The sequence below is a fragment of the Camponotus vicinus genome, unplaced genomic scaffold (assembly GCF_025532165.1).
Source record: "Camponotus vicinus isolate PSW18456_S1 unplaced genomic scaffold, iyCamVici1.0 SCAF_3, whole genome shotgun sequence".
Classification (NCBI taxonomy): Eukaryota; Metazoa; Arthropoda; class Insecta; order Hymenoptera; family Formicidae; genus Camponotus; species Camponotus vicinus.
The window spans coordinates 5,848,045-5,871,405 of record NW_028141967.1 but is presented as its reverse complement, the minus strand read 5'-3'; the positions used below and the strand labels follow the sequence as shown (position 1 = coordinate 5,871,405).

General features: G+C 31.7%; 2 protein-coding genes across 4 annotated transcripts in view; one reads left to right on the top strand and one right to left on the bottom strand.

The window, feature by feature from the left end:
- The first annotated feature begins 6,695 nt into the window (after positions 1-6,695).
- On the top strand, positions 6,696-10,737 carry Tmem43 (Transmembrane protein 43). 3 transcript variants are annotated; one of them, XM_083093914.1, is made up of 7 exons: positions 6,696-6,837; positions 7,053-7,197; positions 7,296-7,481; positions 7,550-7,782; positions 7,936-8,236; positions 8,520-8,725; positions 9,734-10,737. In XM_083093914.1, exons 2-7 carry the CDS (start codon positions 7,183-7,185, stop codon positions 10,014-10,016), a joined length of 1,224 nt encoding a protein of 407 aa, XP_082950040.1. In that variant the 5' UTR covers positions 6,696-6,837; positions 7,053-7,182; the 3' UTR covers positions 10,017-10,737. The 3 variants fall into 3 exon arrangements, with proteins under 3 accessions (XP_082950040.1, XP_082950039.1, XP_082950042.1); XM_083093913.1 differs by having other exon boundaries at positions 6,708-6,837; positions 7,165-7,197; XM_083093916.1 differs by having other exon boundaries at positions 6,709-7,052; positions 7,165-7,197.
- An 862-nt stretch (positions 10,738-11,599) lies between these two features.
- Positions 11,600-23,361, bottom strand: part of LOC145968031 (putative fatty acyl-CoA reductase CG5065) — a 42,263-nt gene continuing 30,501 nt past the window's right edge. Inside the window, exons 4-9 of the mRNA XM_083093218.1 lie at positions 14,833-15,029; positions 14,334-14,443; positions 14,025-14,223; positions 13,313-13,555; positions 12,899-13,156; positions 11,600-12,208 (exon numbers count right to left, since the gene is read on the bottom strand). Coding sequence (XP_082949344.1) covers positions 12,046-12,208; positions 12,899-13,156; positions 13,313-13,555; positions 14,025-14,223; positions 14,334-14,443; positions 14,833-15,029 — 1,170 coding nt within the window. The 3' untranslated portion in view covers positions 11,600-12,045. The remainder of the gene's footprint in view (positions 12,209-12,898; positions 13,157-13,312; positions 13,556-14,024; positions 14,224-14,333; positions 14,444-14,832; positions 15,030-23,361) is intronic.

Sequence of the window (23,361 nt, the reverse complement as noted above, 5' to 3'; positions counted from 1 at the left end):
AAATAATGAAAAAATTCCCGATGTCGCAGATTCCGAAGTTTTTTACACGAGACTTCATTTATAATATTCACGAATATATGTCAAAAAATTAAATGCATTTTTTATTCATTTGAAAGTAATTTTAATGGAATAATGAGAATTTTGAGATTAAAATAATATCAAACACGATATAAATCGCATAAATTTAGTTAAATATAATTATAAAATTTTTATTATCAGACTAATTAAAAATTACCCGATTTACGTCGTGTTTGATATCATTTTAATCGCAAAAATCTCTTTAATTCATTAAAATTACTTTCAAACCGATGAAATTAAAAATAAAAGTTTCAATTTTTATTTTATAAGATGTTTACATTTTCGTGAATTGCGAATGGATAGAGGAAGCGAAGAAACCGATTGTAAGAGACTTCGGAACTCTTTGATGATAGGTCATCTCGCTCGCTCTCTACTCATGGTCTTGCTTTCTCTGTCACACTTGGCAGTCGTGATAGATAGCCCGGAATGATAAGCGGACCCAAGAATCGAGAGCGAGTGAAACAGCAACAAGAACGAGCGAGACAATAATAGGAGCGAGCGAGACAGTAATAGGAGCGAGCGAGAGGAAAATAATAGCGCGCAAGAAAAATCCGATTCTCGAGCTCGAGTCCTCGTTGCTCGTACTATTTCTATCTTGCTCGCTCCTATTACTATCTCGCTCGCTCCTATTACTATCTCGCTCGCTTCTGTTATTGTTTCACTCGCTCTTACGTACTCATATACTGTCATGTTCATCTCGTTATCAAGCCTGCCGCTGGCAAGCGGCCGATGGCAAATTGTGACAAATAAATAAGTTAATCATTTTAAGATATATTTATAAGGGTATGCGAGTAATTTTAATGGAATAATGAAAATTTTGCGATTAAAATAACATCAAACACGGTATCAATCGGATAAATGTATTTAAATATATATAATCAAAATGTTTATTATCAGACTAATTAAAAATTATCCGATTTTTATTTTATAAGATGTTTACATTCGCGAGGAAGCCGAGTCCGCTTATCTTTACGACCTGTCAAGTGCGAGAGCGACAGCGAAACCGCGAGTCGAGAGCGAGCGAGATGATCTATCATCAAAGAATTCCGAAATCTCTTACAATCGGCTTCTTCACTTCCTCTATCCATTCGCAATTTACGAGATTATAAAGTAAAAACTGAAACTTTTATTTTTTATTTTATCGATATGAAAGTAATTTTAATGAATTATTGAGATTTTTGCGATTAAAATGATATCAAACACGACGTAAATCGGATAATTTTTAATTGGTCTGATAATAAAAATTTTGATTATATATTTAACTACGTTTATCCGATTGATACCGTGTTTGTTATTTTAATCGCAAAATTTTCATTATTCCATTAAAATTACTTCTATACCCTTATAAATATATCTTAAAATAATTAACTTATTTATTTGTCATAATTTGTCATCGGCCGCTTGCCAGCGGCAGATTTGATAACGAGATGAGCATGACAGTATATGAGTACGTAAGAGCGAGTGAAACAATAACAGAAGCGAGCGAGATAGTAATAGGAGCGAGCGAGAGAGAAATAGTATGCCAGGCTGCAAGAAAGACTCTATTTCCAAGTCTTCGTTGCTCGTGCTATTGCTATCTCGTTCGCTCTTATTGCCATTTCGCTCTCTCTTATTACCTTCTCGCTTGCTCACATAACTCGTATACGCTATACACGCACACACGCACACACACACACACACACACACACACACACACACACACACACACACATATATGTATATAAAACTTTGCTCACTTGAAATATCTACGCTATTTTTACAGATATGAAAAAATTGTAATTACGAAAATTGTACGATTAAAAGGACCATGATATGCTAGTAATATTGTTTTCGTAAGTGGAAGCGTTTTAGAAATTTCAAGATTATCTTCATATTTTTTAATGGAACCATCCTAATTTTTTTATATAAATCGATTCTTCGCAATATTCCGTGTAAAAAGTTATAAAGATAGTATAGTCAAAAATTGAACAGTTAACGAGATATTTGATTCTTTAAGTTGACATAATTTTATATAAATTATAAAATATCTGATAAAATGTTCATTTTTCGATTATTTTACTTTAATAATTTTATGCATAGAATAGTAAGAGGAATCAGTTAATGTAAAAAAAACATATAATTGTTCTTAAGAAAAAATATGTCGCTGCTCATTGCAAATTCATATATCAAAAAAAAAATTATATATATATATATATACATATATATATATATATATATATATATATATATATATATATATATATATATATATATATATATATAGAGAGAGAGAGAGAGAGAGAGAGAGAGAGAGAGAGAGAGTGTGAGAGGATCGCAAATTCGTCATTTCTCATTTATATTAAAATTTATTTGATATTGTAAGCACCTTGCTATACAGCACTGGTGCTACCGACATTTTGTGCACATAGCACGGAATAGAACCAAAAATTGTGCACCTTATATGTTACCCTCTGAGAACATTCGTGCACCTTGGCTTCGTAGTTTAGGTGCACGTTTTTAAGGTCCACAGAGGGCGTATCGCTTTCAGGGATCACCTAAAAGCGGGCCATGACACCTCTCATTCTTCTCTCTGGTGTCCGTTTTTCGGAAGTTCACGGCTTGCCTGCTAGGTTCGCTGCGATCTAGAAGTCATTTTAGACGTATGTTAGAGAGAGAACGACTACTGCCGTCTATCTCTGTCTCTCTCGCTCGTATTGCGACTTCTAGTCGAAAAACGGACACACTAAGTGAGACCTCCCCCACCACTAAAAAAGGCCTGAGTTTCCAGACCTGTATGTAAGACCGTGGACACCACCAACCTTAACTTACGGCCATCTTGTCACATTGATGCTGCTATCTTTTGGCATTCGAGCGTACTTACTGCCATTGGCTGCGTTCAGCAGAAAAAGCTGCTTTGCAACCGTTGTAAAATTCGTGAGCCTGATTGGTGTATGCTCTTAGGGCTCGTTCCCACTGAGCGCGTCACGCGTCGCGTCACCAGCGTGAGCCAATCAAAACATTCCATTGTAATAACACGGAAAACATGTTATTACAATGGGATGTTTTGATTGGCTCACGCTGGTTGACGCGACGCGTGACGCGCTCAGTGGGAACGAGCCCTTAATTTTGACTGAATCTAAGGTCCATATTCTGAATCCTCTTTTATCGATAAAAGTGCCTCTAAAAGTGGCTTATAGCCAATCAGAAGGCTTATAAGCCACTTTTAGAAGCACTTTTATCGATAAATGAAGATTCAGAATATAAACCTAAGAGCATACACCAATCAGATTCACGAATTTTACAACAGTTGCAAAGCCATTCTTCAACAGCCATTCTTTTGAAGAATGTAACTATACATTCTTCAGAAGAATGGCTGTGATTGGTCAATAACGTATAGTAAACTATCCCGGGTCAGGTCAAACCCGACCGCTCGAAAACGCCAATAGTCATTTCTCAAATCTTAGGGCCCTCACACACGAAATTGCATAGCTGCATATGCATAGCATAAGACCATATGGACTAATGAACATCGAGTATTAAGTCGCCATATTGACTTACATAACATAATACTCGATGCTCATTGGTCCATATAGTCTTATGTTATGCATAGCTGCATATGCATAACATAAGACCATATGGACCAATGAGCAACGAGTATTTAGTCGCCATATTGACTTACATAACATAATACTCGATGCTCATTGGTCCATATAGTCTTATATTATGCATATGCAGCTATGCAATTTCGTGTGTGATGGCCTTTATGGCCATCACACATGAAATTCCATAAGCACGTAAGACGTAAACGTAAGGAAATCGACCAATCACGGTCGAGTTTTGACCCCTTGGAGGGGCTAATACTTGACCGTGATTGGTCGATTTCCTTACGTTTACGTCTTACATGCTTATGGAATTTCATGTGTGATGGCCATTAATCGGAGTTGGTTGAAGTGGCCCTAGAAAAGGATTTCTAATTCTATACAACCAATAAAATGACAATCGTCCGAAAATTACTGTATGTTTTGTCGATAAAACCAGAGAGAAGAATGAGAGGTGTCACGGCCCGCTTTTAGGTGATCCCTGAAAGTGATACGCCCTCTGTGGACCTTGAAAACGTGCACCTAAACTACGAAGCCAAGGTGCACGAATGTTCTCAGAGGTTCTGGTTCTGTTCCGTGCTATGTGCACAAAATGTCGGTAGCACCAGTGCTGTATAGCAAGGTGCTCACGTATATCAAATAAATTTTAATATAAATGAGAAATGACGAATTTGCGATCCTCTCTCTCTCTCTCTCTCTCTCTCTCTCTCTCTCTATATATATATATATATATATATATATATATATATTTTTTTTTATTTATTTATTTATTTATTTTTTTTTTCATTATGAATGCAATGAGCAGCGACATATTGTTTCAGACAATCATGTTTTCTTTACATTAACTGATTCCTCTTATTATTCTGTGCATAAAATTATTAAAGTAAAATAATTGAAAAATGAACATTTTATCAGATATTTTATAATTTATATAAAATTTATATGTCAACCTAATGAATCAAATATCTCGTTAACTATTCAATGTGTGTGTGTGTGTGTGTGTGTGTGTGTGTGTGTGTGTGTAGCGTACACGGGAGATATGTAATTTGCAATTAACAATTCCATATTTTTTCTTAAAAACAACTATGTGTTTTCTTTACACCAATTGATTCCTCTCATTATTTTGTACATAAAAGTATTAAGGTAACATAATCGAAAAATGAATATTTTACAAGATATTTTACGGTTTATGTAAAATTAAGAAATTATTTCAAGCCTCATAACTCAAAAAGTACTTAACAAAAAAGTACTTAATTATAGTGTTTTGGAAAGCTCTCGAGATAAGCTACAAGAATATGCAATGACAAATAGTAGGTTCCATTTAAGAAATTAAAGGTGACCTTCATGTGACCTTCAAATAACTCTTCAAGGTCAAACCAATGATACCATCTTATGGCCCCCTCGAAACCATAAAACTTTTGTCTGAATCATTTTTCCGTATCTGTCTTAGGTACAAAGAAATTTGGGTGCATAGATTAAAATGGCCCACCCTGTATATATACAGGGTGACCCATTTTAACTTAGGCAGCCAAATAACTCGAAAAATAAGCAAGATAGAGAAAAATATTTTAGACAAAAGTTGTATGGTTTCGAGGGGGCCATAAGATGGTATCATTGGTTTGACCTTGAAGAGTCATTTGAAGGTCACGTGAAGGTCACTTCAATTTTTTTAAATGGAACATACTATATATTTTTGTACATTCTTGTAGCTCATCTCGAGAGCTTTCCAAAACACTATAATTAAGTACATTTTCGTTAAGTACTTTTTGAGTTATGAGGCTTGAAATAATTTCTTAATTTTACATAAACCGTAAAATATCTTGTAAAATATTCATTTTTCGATTACCTTACCTTAATAGTTTTATGTACAAAATAATGAGAGGAATCAATTGGTGTAAAGAAAACACATAGTTGTTTCGAAGAAAAAATATGTAATTTGCAATTAACAATTCCATATTTTTTCTTAAAAACAACTATGTGTTTTCTTTACACCAATTGATTCCTCTCATTATTTTGTACATAAAAGTATTAAGGTAAGATAATCGAAAAATGAATATTTTACAAGATATTTTACGGTTTATGTAAAATTAAGAAATTATTTCAAGCATCATAACTCAAAAAGTACTTAACGGAAAGGTACTTAATTATAGTGTTTTGGAAAGCTCTCGAAATAAGCTACAAGAATGTACAAAAATATATAGGGTATTCCATTTAAAAAAATTGAAGTGACCTTCACGTGACCTTCAAATGACTCTTCAAGGTCAAACCAATGATACCATCTTATGGCCCCCTCGAAACCATACAACTTTTGTCTAAAACATTTTTCTCTATCTTGCTTATTTTTCGAGTTATTTGGCTGCCTAAGTTAAAATGGGTCACCCTGTATATATATATACATACATACATACATATATACATATATATATAATTTTTTTTTTTTCATTATATGAATGCAATGAGCAGCTATATATATATATATATATATATATGTAGAGAGAGAGAGAGAGAGAGAGAGAGAGAGAGAGAGAGAGAGAGAGAGAGAGAGAGAGAGAGAGAGAGAGAGAGAGAGAGAGAGGATCGCAAATTCGTCATTTCTCATTTATATTAAAATTTATTTGATATACGTGAGCACCTTGCTATACAGCACTGGTGCTACCGACATTTTGTGCACATAGCACGGAACCACGGTCTTACATACAGGTCTGGAAACTCCGGTGGTGGGGGAGGTCTCACTTAGTGTGTCCGTTTTTCGGAAGTTCACGGCTTGCCTGCTAGGTTCGCTGCGATCTAGAAGTCATTTTAGACGTATGTTAGAGAGAGAACGACTACTGCCGTCTATCTCTGTCTCTCTCGCTCGTATTGCGACTTCTAGTCGAAAAACGGACACACTAAGTGAGACCTCCCCCACCACTAAAAAAGGCCTGAGTTTCCAGACCTGTATGTAAGACCGTGCACGGAACAGAACCAGAAATTGTGCACCTTATATGTTACCCTCTGAGAACATTCGTGCACCTGGGCTTCGTAGTTTAGGTGCACGTTTTCAAGGTCCACAGAGGGCGTATCGCTTTCAGGGATCACCTAAAAGCGGGCCGTGACACCTCTCATTCTTCTCTCTGATAAAACAGACGATTGAAGGATTTGCTGGATTCGCCTAAATATGACGAAAAGAGAAAATTGGGTGGTAAATATAATAGAATTTGTAATTAACAATTTACACAACTTACATATATTCTAACCAGAAAATGGCTTGTATCACTTTTAACAACACTATAAGTAATCTAAGAGATAAAAAAAAAGAATATAAGGAGATCTTTTTGAGAGAAAATCAAGATTAAGTTAATTAAGTTGACAGTACTACAAGAGATTTTACTAGTCACTTATTATCTCATCGACCAGGTGAGATCTCTTTCCTAGTCAGCAAGTGTCATTTAAATTTGTAAAAAATAGAAAAAATCTAGTAAAATATCTATGACACGAATATTTCAAGATCTTTTACGCTCGCTTTAAGATTATAACTGGTATCAAGATGTATCGTGCGAATGTAAGTACAATTTTCTTCACGAAGAATATTATTAACATTTTGCATTGAATACTGAGATTAATAGAATATGATAGATTTACGGAACATATGCTTTGTAGCAAAATGGTCAGCCGCAGAGAGGAGATGCTACAGACAGACTTTGTCAGAATTGTCATAGTCAAGGGAAGCAGACTAGCTCTATGAGTCAAATGACAATCTCAGAGCAGTTTAGACAATCATGGCTCACAGCTATAATCGGCTCCATTATGTTTGCCACTGGATTGTGTCTTCTATTTTGGAATGAGGTTTGCTAATAATATACTTCTGTAACATAATTCAAAAACTTGATTTTCTGTTCTTTCTTTTCTTTTAGGGGAGGGCAGTGAAAGTGGCACATTCTTTAGATGAGGCTCTACGCAATGTAATTGTGCTTCCTAATTCAATGGTACTGTCACCTGAATATGAAGGACGCTTAATACATCTGTCGGGGCCTTTGATGGTTTTTGAACCATTAACCGAGCCAGATTACGGAGTTGTTATGTCCAGTGTGAAATTAAAAAGAAGAGTTCAGATGTATCAGTGGGTTGAAATCGAGGAAGAGCAAAGGTAACATATATAATATAGGATAATAATTAGCGTGTTTGAAAATAAAAATTTTATCAATGGATTGCATATATGAAATAAACATTAACATTACATAACATAAATATTAACATTGTTTATTAAAGTATGTTAAAAATTGAATCTTTCAACTTTTAGTTTTGGTGGAATAGCAGAAGATGAAAAGCACTATTATTACACGACAGAATGGAAGGATAAACTTATAGATTCAGATCATTTCTATATTCGTACTGGTCATCATAATCCAAAGGAAATACCAATCAAGAGCCAAGTACAGATCGCGGACGAAGTAAGGATTGGTGCGTTTGTTCTTAGCATGGAATTGAAGAAGAAATTTAGTGATTTTGTAGAGATTACCAGTGATGAGAGACCAGAGCGAAAGGACATTAAGATGCATTCTGGATTATATTATCATAGCGCAGATTTATGGAATCCACAAGTATGTTATTCAAAAAGTTTTTTTTAACTATAAAAGAAACAAAATCATTAAGATACATATGATTAATAATCAATAGTGAAGATTTTAAGGAAAAACTGGAAATTTTTTCTAAAAAAATATATGTATATTTTTCTCCATTTTTAGCTCATACAATATTTTTGACTTTTCTTCATACTCAAATATCTACATTTCAATTCGTATTATTTCTTAAAAAACATTTACATTAGTTATCTTTTTTTTGTTGTTAAATTATTATATACATTTTAAACTTCATTGTTTGTAGGTGGGTGATATCAGAATACAATTCTCCTATGCAGGAAAAAGTGGTGACATTTACTCAGTGGTTGGCTTGCTAGAGAAAGATACTATCAAGCCATATTACACATCCCATGGTGAAGAGATCTTACTTCAACGAAAACATAAAATATCAGTAGATCAAATGTTTCATTTAGAGCATGTGAACAATTACTGGCGTACTTGGACCATTAGGTAATGTTTGATAAAAATAAATAAAAATATCAGAATTAATTATTTTGTAATATCATTTTGTAAATTAATTCTAATTAACAATACAACCCTTCTTTATATGTATGTGATTCAGTTATATTAAGGCATTATACATATACTATATATACGAGGTATACCATAGGTGTATATACGAGAAAAATGAGTATCCCAGATTAACTTGAAGGAATGACGTTTTTGAAAGAAATGTTAAATACAAAAGTTTTAGGATTTGGAAATCTGGTAGTGAATTTAAACTTGACCTAGGGGTCAAATTTAGAAGTCGAATCAAGGTCAACTTAATTTTTTTTAATGGAAACTCCCATTTTCTATTGCATATTCTTGTAATTTATCTCCAGATCTTTTCAAAACACTAATAAAATATCTTTTCATTAAGTACTTTCCGAGTTATGAAGTTTGAGATGATTTTTTAATTTTACATAAAATATATACATAAAATATAAAATATATCGTAAAATATTCATTTTTTGATGATCTTACATCAATATTTTACAAGATATTTTATATAAAATTACGAAATTATTTTAAGCTTCATAACTCGGAAAGTACTTAATGAAAAGATATTTTATTATAATATTTTGAAAAGGTTTGAAGATAAATTACAAAAATATATAATAGAAAATGAGGATTTTCATTAAAAAAATCAAGTTAACCTTGATTTGATCTTTAAATATGATCCAAGTTCAAGGTCACCACCAGATGCCCATTTTCAAATCCTAAAACTTTTGTATTTAACATCTTTTTCAAAAAACGTCATCCCTTCAAGTTAATCTGAGATATCCATCTTTCTGGTACACCATGTATATATATATATATATATATATATATATATATATATATATATATATATATATATATTACATCATGCTTTAAATTAAATTATATAATTAAAAAGTATATAATTATTGTATAAAGTATTTTCCGTTGTACTATACATATATTATAAAACATTAATGATTGTTCTTGTTATAGAGGACTTGGTTGGTTGGTCTTGTTTGTGGCAGCAACATGTTTAGCAAATATACTAAAAACTATTATATTAAATTCGACTTTCCTTTGCGGAATAATAGCAGTTGAATCTTTGACTATGTCCGTTTCCATGTCCATCAGTTTGCTGGTAATCGGCTTCGCTTGGGTATGGTATCGACCGGTAATCGGTCTCTGTTTAGCATTAACGTCCGTTCTGCCATTTATTTACTCAACAATGACGTCAGGATCTTCATCTCAACAGCGTGATAATTATAGAAGATTGTAAATCATACTTCTCCTTTCTGTATATTTTATAGCACCAAAGTATTGTATATTGTAATCTTTTGGATGCTTTTCCTAGTTAATCATTTTCTGATGCTGTTTTATAACATGTCTTCCAAGAAAGCATATTCTAATTAATTTATATACACAGTTTCCTAATAATATATTTTTCCATTACAACATATAACAAATAATAATTTTTTAGAATGAATTATTGCACACAAAAATCTTAAAACAAAACAAATCTTAAAACAAAATAACAAGATGTGTGACCAGATATTCGTTTTATTTATAGATATTAATTGATTTTACATTTAATTATCAATACAAAGTTAGTTTTACGATATTTTTCATGGATGTTTGCTAATTTATTTGAACCTCCCTAGTTTCTAGTATCTAGATAATTTTTTAAATCATTTAGAATAAATATTTCAACTATTATTTTTAAGCAATATAATGAAGGAGAGTGAGTCCGTAGGGCTATCCGAGTACTTGTGCTAGATATAAACAGACAGACCACTTGAGTATTTTTCTAGATGTAAACCCGATAGGTTACCCGAGCATTTTCGGTCTGCGATGTCAACAGTATATGTATCGTTGCGAGAGCGTGAAGATGTGCGTTAGACGAGCGTATGCGAGAACGCGTTATTTCGAGGATTTTCTTTCTTTCTTTGTTCGTGTATTAATTTTATAATCTGACTAATAAATTTCTCAGTCAATTTGAATCACTCTTTGTCCTAAAAGTGTTCTACAACTCCATTTTTATACATCTTTATAGCAACCCACACGGAACATGACATCCATTGGAGGTCCATATAACCTTCACACCTCCATGTGACCTCTATCTTCACGGTGGATGTTCAATGGATCTCTAATAGAAATCCATATTATCTCCACGGTAGATGTCGTTTGTAAATATATCATGGATGTCCATTAGACGTCGGTTATGGATGTATGATAGATGTGTACACATTTCTCTTAACATAAATAATTTTTATTAATTATTTTTCCTAGTATTGGTAAATATTATTTTTTGTTACTTTATCTTATATCTCACTAATAATTATAGTCAGTGGAAGTAAAATTTCACTGTAAAATCAGTAATCGCGCTAGTTCGTTCAATTACCGCTATGATGCGCTATTTTTCTCGTACTTGAGTTTTAGTCATGAGAATTATACAGGGTTTAGCAAAAGTGTGGAAACCCCTTAATATTTCGAAAAATACGCATTTAAAAAAAAATGTTTCATACAAAAGTTATAGGGTTTTATGTGGCGCATTACACAGCAACATTATTATGACCTCGAATAGCGTTGTCAAGGTTATGTGAAGGTCACCTCCAACTTTTTAAATGGGACACCCTATATGCTTTTGCATATTCTTGTAGCTTATCTCGAGAGCTTTCCAAAACACTATAATTAAGTTAGTTTTCATTAAGTACTTTCCGAGTTATGAGGCTTGAAATCATTTCTTAATTTTACATAAACCATAAAATATCTTGTAAAATATTCATTTTTCGATTATCTTACCTTAATACTTTTATGTACAAAATAATGAGAGGAATCAATTGGTGTAAAGAAAAAACATAGTTGTTTTTAAGAAAAAATATATAATTTGCAATTAACAATTACATATTTTTATCTAACACTTAATAGCCGCTTTCTTTACGATCCGATGTTTCAATTTACGCTTTTTAATAGCTTCGTTTACGCTTCCGTCACTTTTCCGTTACATTAGATTTACTCTCCAATTCATGCTTTGTTAACGCTCGGTTTACATTTTATTTTCGCTAGGGTAGTCGTAAGAAGATTTCTAATAGTAATTAGTAATAATTTTGATAGTAATTAGTAGATTATTGATAGTATATTAGTAGATTATTGATAGTATAGAAACTCGTTTTCACTCTATAATTTATACCCCATTGCACATAAGTATAAGTAGTTTAAAAATACAAATACGTAAAGCAGAGAGAGATGAGTCGGGCCATGAAAGATCAAGTAACTATAGTTTCTCGTCTTCTCATCTTCACGTGCTTCTAAACATGCTCTATGAATTCTCTTATAAACGGTAGCGATTTTATTTTCTCAGTAACGTAATCCAAGAAAAATCTTACTATTTCTCTCTCAACATTGTTATAAATAAAATATAATACACCGAAGTAAAACAAGTATATTGTCGTGATATGAATAACGTACATCCTGAAATAAATGAGCTGCATAGAATACGATAACATAAGAATTTTAAATAAAAATACATTTTAAAGTTCCAAAAAATTTAAAAAATTAATTTCAAATTTAAATTAATTCAGAGTTTAATCTTAATATATTTAGATTTATTATATAATTCGTTTAGATTTATTATAATTTTAATTAATATATTATAAAATTTAATTTATTTAAATTTATAATTTAAAAATCTAAAAAATAAGTTTCTCAAAATCAATTTTTAGAGAAAAGTGGATTAAATTTTGTTACACCAGAAACGGTAATTACATGTAATTTATACAAACATGAAATGTAAGATGGAAAATGTATCTATAACATCAAGAAAAAAGTACATATTTATATAAAAAAAAATTTCAGATATTCAGTTTTTTTTTATTATTTCTTTTTTTCTTCTTTGATATATTTTCTTTATATGATTAAATATTTTTTCCCAAAAATGTAAAAAATATATTATTAATATACAAAGATTCCGCAAATTTTATAATCAAATATTATATATCCACTTCTCTCTTCTGCTCATTGAGAGATTTATCTTATTGTTTGTATATGTTTTGAAGATCTCTATAAAATACTTAGCAGATTTTATTCCTAACATGGCAATGGTATTGTTTGATTATACGAAAATATCACGAAATTTAATAAATTTATATAAAGAATACTCACATTTTTTGATGCCGACGGGCTTTCGGCAAAGTAGATAGATCTTCTTTCATGCAATATTGCCGCACGCCAAGGACTATATGCTTAAAGTATTCCATTTTATCGACATTATAAATCATAGTTGGAAATATTTTTTTATCTAATGGTGTTAGATCGTTGCACAAAATAATTATATTTTTATTATAAAATATCCATGGCCGCGTGGTGAAATATTGCAATACCGCCAGACCGTCTAAAATTTTTTTCTGGATTCTGACCATACTGTTTGTAAGAATAACGAAAAAAGATAATAGTTAAAGAAATTTATACAGTTACATAATATTGTGTAATTACGTATAAAAAAGCAAGAAATGTCAACAGATAATAATTGATAAAATATATATAATGTCTAAAAGTATTAAAATATATGAAACTTACAATCTCTTTCGTCGAAATATCAGCATCAGAAAGTCGATGAAGTATGCGGGTATAATGTGGAAGAGTAAGATGATAATATTATGCACAAATTTATTGCTATGTATGTCGCCACCTGGATACCAAATTTGTCCCTCGAAAGGATATTCGTAAATAATTTGTTTACTATTCTTTAATACCTCGCTCCATGTGTCACGCAATGTATCGATTTGCGATGTCATATTGACTACGAGTATACTTTCCGAACTATATATGACAAATCAAACAGAAAAAATTAATATTTTTTATTTATTTAAGTAACAATTGTGTAAATATAAAATAGTTAAAGAATGCAATCGATGAAAGAACATATGAAAAGCTTTTGAACATTGCTCTCTATTGCATAATTTTAAATAATGTAGAAATTGTAGTAAATTGTAATAAATTGTAGTAATTTCATATTTTTAATAAGTCACGACAATAAATTTAAGAAAAAGTTAAAATTTTAAAAAAAGATGAGATATTTTAACAATTTACGAAACTTTAATTTGGAATACTTTAACAATTTAAAATATTATATAATCTTGATAAGAAAAAAAATGTTTTAAGGAGCACTAGTGACAAAAAGACTTGTCTATATTATGAGCATAATATTAGATGATAAATTCCACTTTAATTTAAATTATAATATATTTTACTATTGCAGAAGAAAAGTTTGAGCAAAATCGAAACTTACTTTCTCAGGTCAGTGGCAATTTTATATGCAATTATGATCAAATCATTAATTGCAAGATCAACTGGTATAATTTCGGCATTATAATTGCCGTTGCAATGCATCGATCTGATAACACCCTTACCGCCACCGACAAGTATTCCTATAAGTCCATTTAAATTATCGACCCATCCTGGTAACGGCTCCTTGTAAGAAGGAAACACTGCGACGAGATTCATTAATTTTTATATTCTTTTTTGTCTATACATAGTACTCGCTGAGATATTATATTTTATAATCTTTTTATAATTAATATGATATATCGATAATTACCGATCGATGGTCTAGCAATGCAACAAGGCAGTTCGGGAAATTCATTAGCTACCAATTTTTCAGCCAGATGTTTCGAATATGTATAAGTATTTGGGTGCCGATGTAGTAATCTAAAAGAATATTGCAAAGATAAACACGCAAAATCTCATATATTTTCATATGCACAATTAAGAGGGAGAAATAAAATTTAATTAAATTAATTTAATCATTTAATTAAACATTACAATCATTAGTTATAAATATTATATTTATACTAATATTGTATATTAATATTCTGTCATCAATATAGTTAGTTTATTTTATTAATTTATATAATTATTTATAATAATTTTTAAATATTTAAATATTTTAATATTTTAAATTTTTAAATATTTTAAATATTAAGTTAAAAAAATTATAATTTAAAAAATATATTATCAATGATTAAATAAAATATACTTGCGCATGCTACGATTATGCTGAATGTTATTAATTATTAAAATCATCGATTTTTAATTACTTTGGCGTAATAAGATCGACAGTATCTTCATCTAAGCATTGAACGAGTCTTATGATATCCTCAGGGTCATTACAGGAATCATATATACGCTCGCCTATTTCTTTTTGATCGACAAGACAGAAGGCTGTACTTAGATGTATAAAAGCTTGCAGATGTTTCATTTCTTTTCCCAAGTTTAGTACCTTTTTTGTACTTACCTTGAAAATTAAGTCAAAGTCTCATGTCTTATATATCATCAAGAATATTATATGTGCAAAATTAAGTCTAAAAGATAAACTATGTCTCTATTATTTGTAAAGGACCCCGCACAAATCTTATGGAAAAATGGTTTCAGTGAAATTGTCTAAAAGTTGGACATTTTATTTATGATCTCCTGATCAAAAGTCCCAATGGGCACGATCTTTAAAAATGAACAGATTTTTCGTTACAGACGTTCAAAACGGACAATTAGAATTCACGTACGCTGGAGATGTATTCGATATTACATGTGGAAATGTGCTGATGTATTCGCGTGTATGCACGAATCTCTCTGTGTGTGTATATGTATATGTAGAGTGTCCCGTTTTAATGGTGCATCCTGATTAACGTCGCAGAAAGTGATGGGGTGAAAAAATGTTTTAGACAAAAGTTGTAGAGCTCGGAGGGGGACATCTGATAGTGATATTGGTTTGACCTTGAACTTGCCAAGGTTATACACAGAGAAAAATGTATACTGTATTCAAGTAAATATTATTTATTTTAAGTATATCATAAGTTTGTATATCCGCAAATATACCATAAACATTAAATTTAAATATATTCTGAATTTTAGTAAGTGCAGTATTTTAGTCAAGAATGTTAAATTAAAACAAAAATTTAGTGTGCTTACTACATAGAGTTGGCGTAAAATAAGTTTGATTTTTCTTTGATACAACTTTACAATATTTTTGAAGAGAAAATAAATTCTTCTTTTGAGTACATAATAACGAGATTTTCTAACACTTGTGATGAGTATATTTCAAGCGACGCAGTTGCGTCGCGACGCCAAGTACATAAAAAACAGGATCCGAGCATTGAGAGTCACTGTTCTCGACGCGGCGCTACCAAGTAGCTTATCCGGAATTTCATATCAAGTAAACTTTCGGTTAAGATATTTAATAAACTAAAACCGTATCAAAAATCAAACGACACTTTTATTATATAATGTGAATATAAATTTTCGATTGCGACCAGTTTGAATAAAATCGATGCAGTCAATCCTGAGAGATGATGATCGAATATCAGAATTGTAACATTTTTCGTTCTTCTTTTTTTCTTTTCCAGGTTCAGACTCATGTACATATGCTCGCACGCATACGCGCAAAGCGAGTATGTCCCTCAAGCGTTCACACCGTGCATATACGATTATTGCTTCGATGTGCAAAATTTTTAAGAGACTTTCTTTAAGAGACAAAATATATGCGTGTACACATATGATATGTTTATGTATGTGTGTACGTACATGTGAAAGATTAATTTATTGTATTGTCAAAAACCATCCCTTCGGGGATATTTAAAATCTTAGAAACCGAGCCGTTAAAATACGGAACTTCTGCCGTTAAATAAAATTAAAAAAAAAGTAATTTCATCGTATAGTAACAAAAACTATCCCTTATAAAAGCAAATTTCAAAAGTCACCCCTTGAAGATGAAAAATAAATCTCGAAAATGATGCGTCGTAGAAATATGGAATTTACGTCATTAGTTGAGGTTTCTACAAAGACTAAATTAACGTAGAGTGACAATTTTTAAAAACCACCCTTTGGAGATGAAATCTAAAATATCTCGAAAACGATGTACAACAAAAATATAAAACCTGTGCCGTTCGATAAGACTTGTAGAAAGACTAATTTAACGTATAGTAATAATTTTCGAAAATCACCCCTTGGGAGTGAAATCTAATATCTCGGAAACGGTGTACCACAAAAATATAAAACCTGTGCCGTTCGATAAGACTTGTAGAAAGACTAATTTAACGTAGAGTGACAATTTTTAAAAACTATTCCTTGGGAGTGAAATCAAATATCTCGAAAATGGTGTACCACAAAAATATAAAACCTGTGCCGTTCGATAAGACTTGTAGAAAGACTAATTTAACATATAGTAATAATTTTCTAAAACCACCTTTTGGGGGTGAAATCTAATATTTCGGAAACGGTGTACCACAAAAATATAAAACCTGTGCCATTCGATATGACTTGTAGAAAAATTTACCGTCTAATAAAAATTTTTAAAAACCACCCCATCAAGAACATTTATTAGTATTATATAAAAACACAGATTTGTGACACTTAACAACAACCAAGTAGACCGTGAATTTTGAAATTTTCATTAAAAGGTAAATATTGTGAAATTTTTCTCATTTCTGTTTAGACATAATATATTTTGACATATTATATATTAATCTTAATGAAGAGAGTAGACAGTTATTTTGTGGAAAGTCTAGAAGAGAGCGGGATAAAACTCTTTTCCATCTTTAAGTGATACTGAAAATAAACTTTCTGGAAAGAGATTGGGAGGATACTATCAAGATATTTATCTAGTTACCAAACTATAAGGGCTATCGCACAAACTTTTTCATAACATGTTGTATTACATTAAGTACTGATTACATTAAGTACTGATCGTAACTTAGATTCATACATAATTTTAAATTTCAATCAACGCTGAAGAAAATTGTAATTTAGTAGTACAAAAGTGTAGTTGGCCTCAAAATGCTAAAAATGTATATATATTTTTTGCAGAAAAGATATAAATTTTACAAAAAGATGTGAAATCCCTCTAAAAAAAACCTTAAAAAGGTAAAAATAATAAGCCAAGTACATGAAAAATATTCCACCTTGCATGCAACAAAACGTTTAATAAAAAAATATCCCTAAAAATAATTTATAAAAATTTTCCCTAAAAAAATATATATAATTTTCCTTAAAAAAATTAAAACTAAATATGAAATCAATAATTCATTATCAATAATTAATTAGCCAAGTACATTAAAGCAATTGATAGGGATATGTAATTTGAAATATTTGTCATAAATTCAATCTTGCATTTATGTATTATAGATTCTCGACAAAATGAAAAAGATTTTCAAAATAAATTCAATACTTTGTATATGATATATAAAAATACATTATGACGTGTGATCCAAATAAATATTTGTACAATATATGAAATATCACTAATATATTTTATATTGCAGAGTACAAATAGTAAGTCATAAAACTATTTAACACTTATTGCAATAACATCGATTGCATTAATTGCCAATTTTGAATTTAAAAGAGAAAAACTAATCGACTTTTTTTAAGATCATAAGTTTTACTAAGTAGACCTGGAACTAAAGGATTTAAGAAAATTTACAAAAATTTGAGCCGAGTCGTATTATAATTTTCCAGAAAAGATAGGGATGTATGTGGGAGGACGTATCTATACGCCTATTTGATCAACAAGCGATAGAATCCATCCGTGGCAACGGCATCGACGCATATCCTGTGGAGAGAGCATTCACACATTTTTCAGCCCAACGAATAATTGCTAGAAAACAATATTCGCAGACTAGAAAAATATGTGAGGCGCAAGTGGCTGGATCGGGAATCGAACCCGAGTCTTTCGCTTTCCGGGCAACTGCTCTAGACCACTGAGCTATCCAGACCTCACACCTAATGTTGCTTTTTAACACAGTAATATGTGACTCCAGAGCGATGTTGGTTTCTTGCTCGATGGATGCAATGCCGATTGCCATGGAGGATCCTTGAAAAGGTCGCTCGCTGATCAAATAAGTGCCGGTGGAGGTATTCGCATGCACTGCATGCTGGCTTCCGACTGACCTTCTGTAAAAAACGGCAAACTTACAAAAACTTGGCATGCTCGGGTCACATTATAATACACATAATTTTACAAATTTATAAATATACATAATTTTACAAAGTTTGTGAATTATATATCTGTAATAAATTTCAATTATAGAAATATGTGAATTATAATACCCGAGCACGCCAAGTTTTTATAAGTTTTTTGGTCTTAATTTTTTTAGTTCTGAATTTACTTAGCAAAGCTTATGATTAATTTCAAAATTAAATATTTCCTAATAATAAAAATATGTAAATTATAATACGACTCGGCTCAAATTTTTGTATGTAAATTTTCTTAAATCCTTTAGTTCCAGGTCTACTTAGTAAAACTTATGATCTTAAAAAAAGTCGATTAGTTTTTCTCTTTTAAATTCAAAATTGGCGATTAATGCAATCGATGTTATTGCAATAAGTGTTAAATAGTTTTATGACTTACTATTTGTAATCTGCAATATAAAATCCGCAATATATTAGTGATATTTCATATATTGTACAAATATTTATTTGGATCACATGTAATAATGTATTTTTACATATCATATACAATGTATTGAATTTATTTTGAAAATCTTTTTCACTTTGTCGAGAATCTATAATACATAAATGCAAGATTGAATTTACGACAAATATTTCAAATTACATATCCTTATCAATTGCTTCAATGTACTTGGCTAATTAATTATTGATAATGAATTATTGATTTCATATTTAATTTTGATTTTTTTTAGGAAAATTATATACAGGGTGACCCATTTTAACTTAGGCAGCCAAATAACTCGAAAAATAAGCAAGATAGAGAAAAATGTTTTAGACAAAAGTTGTATAGTTTCGAGGGGGCCATAAGATGGTATCATTGGTTTGACCTTGAAGAGTCATTTGAAGGTCACGTGAAGGTCACTTCAATTTTTTTAAATGGAATACCCTATATATTTTTGTACATTCTTGTAGCTTATTTCGAGAGCTTTCCAAAACACTATAATTAAGTACCTTTCCGTTAAGTACTTTTTGAGTTATGATGCTTGAAATAATTTCTTAATTTTACATAAACCGTAAAATATCTTGTAAAATATTCATTTTTCGATTATCTTACCTTAATACTTTTATGTACAAAATAATGAGAGGAATCAATTGGTGTAAAGAAAACACATAGTTGTTTTTAAGAAAAAATATGGAATTGTTAATTGCAAATTACATATTTTTTCTTCGAAACAACTATGTGTTTTCTTTACACCAATTGATTCCTCTCATTATTTTGTACATAAAACTATTAAGGTAAGGTAATCGAAAAATGAATATTTTACAAGATATTTTACGGTTTATGTAAAATTAAGAAATTATTTCAAGCCTCATAACTCAAAAAGTACTTAACGAAAATGTACTTAATTATAGTGTTTTGGAAAGCTCTCGAGATGAGCTACAAGAATGTACAAAAATATATAGGATGTTCCATTTAAAAAAATTGAAGTGACCTTCACGTGACCTTCAAATGACTCTTCAAGGTCAAACCAATGATACCATCTTATGGCCCCCTCGAAACCATACAACTTTTGTCTAAAACATTTTTCTCTATCTTGCTTATTTTTCGAGTTATTTGGCTGCCTAAGTTAAAATGGGTCACCCTGTATATTTTTTTGAGGGAAAATTTTTATAAATTATTTTTAGGGATCTTTTAATTAAACGTTTTACTGCATGCAAGATGGAATATTTTTTATGTACTTGGCGTATTTTTTTACCTTTATAAGGTTTTTTTAGAGGGTTAAGACTATTATCAAGAATATATTCTCTTTGTTAAAGAAAACTATTACTTAAAAAGAGAAAAATAAACTGATTAATCGCTTTTCTTGGCAATGAATGATATTTTTCTCTGGGTATGGACTTCAACTTTGTTTTTCTAAATAAAGTTCCCCATTTTTTATTATACAATTTTATAACTCATCTCGAGAGCTTTCCAAAACACTACAATAAAGTATTTCTTTGTTAAATACTTTTCGAGTTATGAAACTTGAAATAATTTCCTAATTTTACATAAACTATAAAATATAAAATATCTCGTAAAATATTCTCGTAATATTTTTCAACGATATTATCCCAATATATTTATACGAAATAATGAGAAGAATTAATTGATGTAAAGAAAACACAGTTATTTAAGAAAAAATATGTGACTGTTAATTGTAAATTACATAATTTTTCTTAAACTTTTGATCAGGTGTTCATAAACTAAAATATATCCAACTTTTAGACAATTTCACTGAAACCACTTTCATAAGAATTGTGCGGTGTCCTTTGATTTTTATGTTGCTTTAATATGTAAAGCTTTCTAAAAATAAATATCTTTATCTACATTATTATAAGAGTAGGTATACTAGGAAAGTTCTAACTCAGGTCTTCTCAGGGGGGGTGAGGCGCGAGGGGGATTTCGGTGACGTGGGGGAATGACGTCACGCGGGACGGAGGGGATTTCGATGGCGCGGGGGGCGGGGGACGCTTATTTTGGCGCGTGTAGGATGTTTTATCGCAAGTATAAGCAATATTATATTACACATACCCGGTTTATAAACAATATAAACAGCGGTATTCCTTTGAAGAGGATTGGATTTTGGGGCTGACTAATGCGTCGGGACATGTTTTCGCAAACAAAATAGCTTTCGCAGTACCCCCCCTCACCCCTCACCCCTCACCCCCCTCACCCCTTCACCCCCAATATAAGTAATTCTAGATTTTTTTTCCGTTCGACGTATCCTTACAAAATAGCTCTCGCGGTACCCCCCCCCCACCCCCACTCCCCTCACCCTCAATATAAGTAATTCTAGATTTTTTCCGTTCGACGTATTCTTATTTCTCGCATTGAATTACGCGTCGCGCGAATTTATAAACAATATAAACAAATGGCGCCCCCCAGAATCATCTTCCATATTTTTTTTCTCGGAAGGAATGCAACGCATATCAGCGTCGATGTTCGGCTGCTTTGTGCTCTCGCGGTACACCCCCTTACCTCCAATATAAGTAATTCTAGATTTTTTCCGTTCGACATATTCTTATCTCTCTCATTGAATTACACGTCGCGCGAATTTATAAACAATATAAACAAATGGCGCCCCCCAGAATCATCTTCCATATTTTTTCTCGGAAGGAATGCAACGTATCAGCGCCGATGTTCGGCTGCTTTGCGCCCTTGCTTCCTCCGTTCACAAAGATAAGAAAGGACGAAATATATACAGGGCGATCCTGAAAAACGATCCGTCTATAAAATGACATATTCCTGACACCATTCTAAGACAATTTTTCCTTTACCAAAATTTGATTTGAAGCGTAGTTTTTGAATTATGAGCAAAAATAGTTAGTAAATCACGCGTCGGGTACAGAAGGCAGGCAGGAGCGGCGCGGCGTGCCGCGAGCGCGGGCGCAGCTGACCGCCCGACGGGTGATTACCACCGCATGAGTCGCTAACTATTTTATCTTATAACAAAATTATGCTTTAAATAAAATTTTGGTAAAGAAGAAAATGTCTTAGAATTACGTCAGAAATACGTGTTCCTTAAAATAACGTTATTTTAATAATGAAAAGTTGTTCCGGATCGCCGGATCGCCGGCCGTCCGACGTTGCAATCAGCTGATTGCTACACGCGATGTGTGTATGGCGGAGTGTGTGCGTAAGAGAGAGAGAGAGAGAGAGAGAGAGAGAGAGAAAGAGAGAGAGAGGGAGGGTAGGAGGGACAGACATTCATACGCACGCACTTTTTTTCTCGCTCTCTTTCTCTCTTTTACGCAACACTCATACACTCTCTCATTCAGTCTCTCACTCACACTCTCTCGGTCACTCACTCACTCACTCACCTGCTTACTCACTTGCTCACTCACCTTGTAGCAGCGTAGCGAATCTTCATGCTATGTATTGTTGTATCTGCTGCACGGTTATGATTGCTAGAGATGCGCGACACATCGAAATTTTTTCGATTATTAGTCTCACACTCGATTGACACAATACAGATTACGCGATAACGAGTTTACTGTTTATTCACTCACTATTGATTTATCGATACCAAAAATTACTTTCAAAGAAACGCGAATGCAAACAGCACATGACTCGACGCGAAGCGACGGACCGCGGAGACTGCGCGACCACAAGAGTTATGTTGCCAGAAACGCGACACGCGACATCTAACAAACGACTTGCGCGTGGCGCGTGATTGACGCGAGATAAGACGAACGATCGGCTAAAACCTTCGCATTGCGAATGCGGTAGAAAACATGAAACGTATAATGACATACTTAAAAAATTAATTATTTATTATAAATAATAACTATTTTTAATTATAATAAATAATTATTATTTTAAAAAGCATGTGTTGTACGTTATTACGTTTTCGAAATTATTGCATTCACGATGCGAAGATTTAAGTCAATCGCAAGAATAATGTAATTAAAATTACATTATTGTAATTAAAATTACATTATTCTTGCGATTGACTTAAATCTTCGCATCGTGAATGCAATAATTTCGAAAACGTAATAACGTACAACACATGCTTTTTAAAATAATAATTATTTATTATAATTAAAAATAGTTATTATTTATAATAAATAATTAATTTTTTAAGTATGTCATTATACGTTTCATGTTTTCTACCGCATTCGCAATGCGAAGGTTTTAGCCGATC

What these genes read in the sequence shown, in the direction of transcription:
- Tmem43 (XM_083093913.1), top strand. Translation starts at nt 6,814, where the DNA reads ATGACGAAAAGAGAAAATTGGGTG. An exon ending in CGAAAAGAGAAAATTGGGTG is followed by an intron (nt 6,838 to 7,164) that starts GTAAATATAATA and finishes GCTCGCTTTAAG; the next exon opens with ATTATAACTGGTATCAAGAT. An exon ending in CAGATTTATGGAATCCACAA is followed by an intron (nt 8,237 to 8,519) that starts GTATGTTATTCA and finishes CATTGTTTGTAG; the next exon opens with GTGGGTGATATCAGAATACA.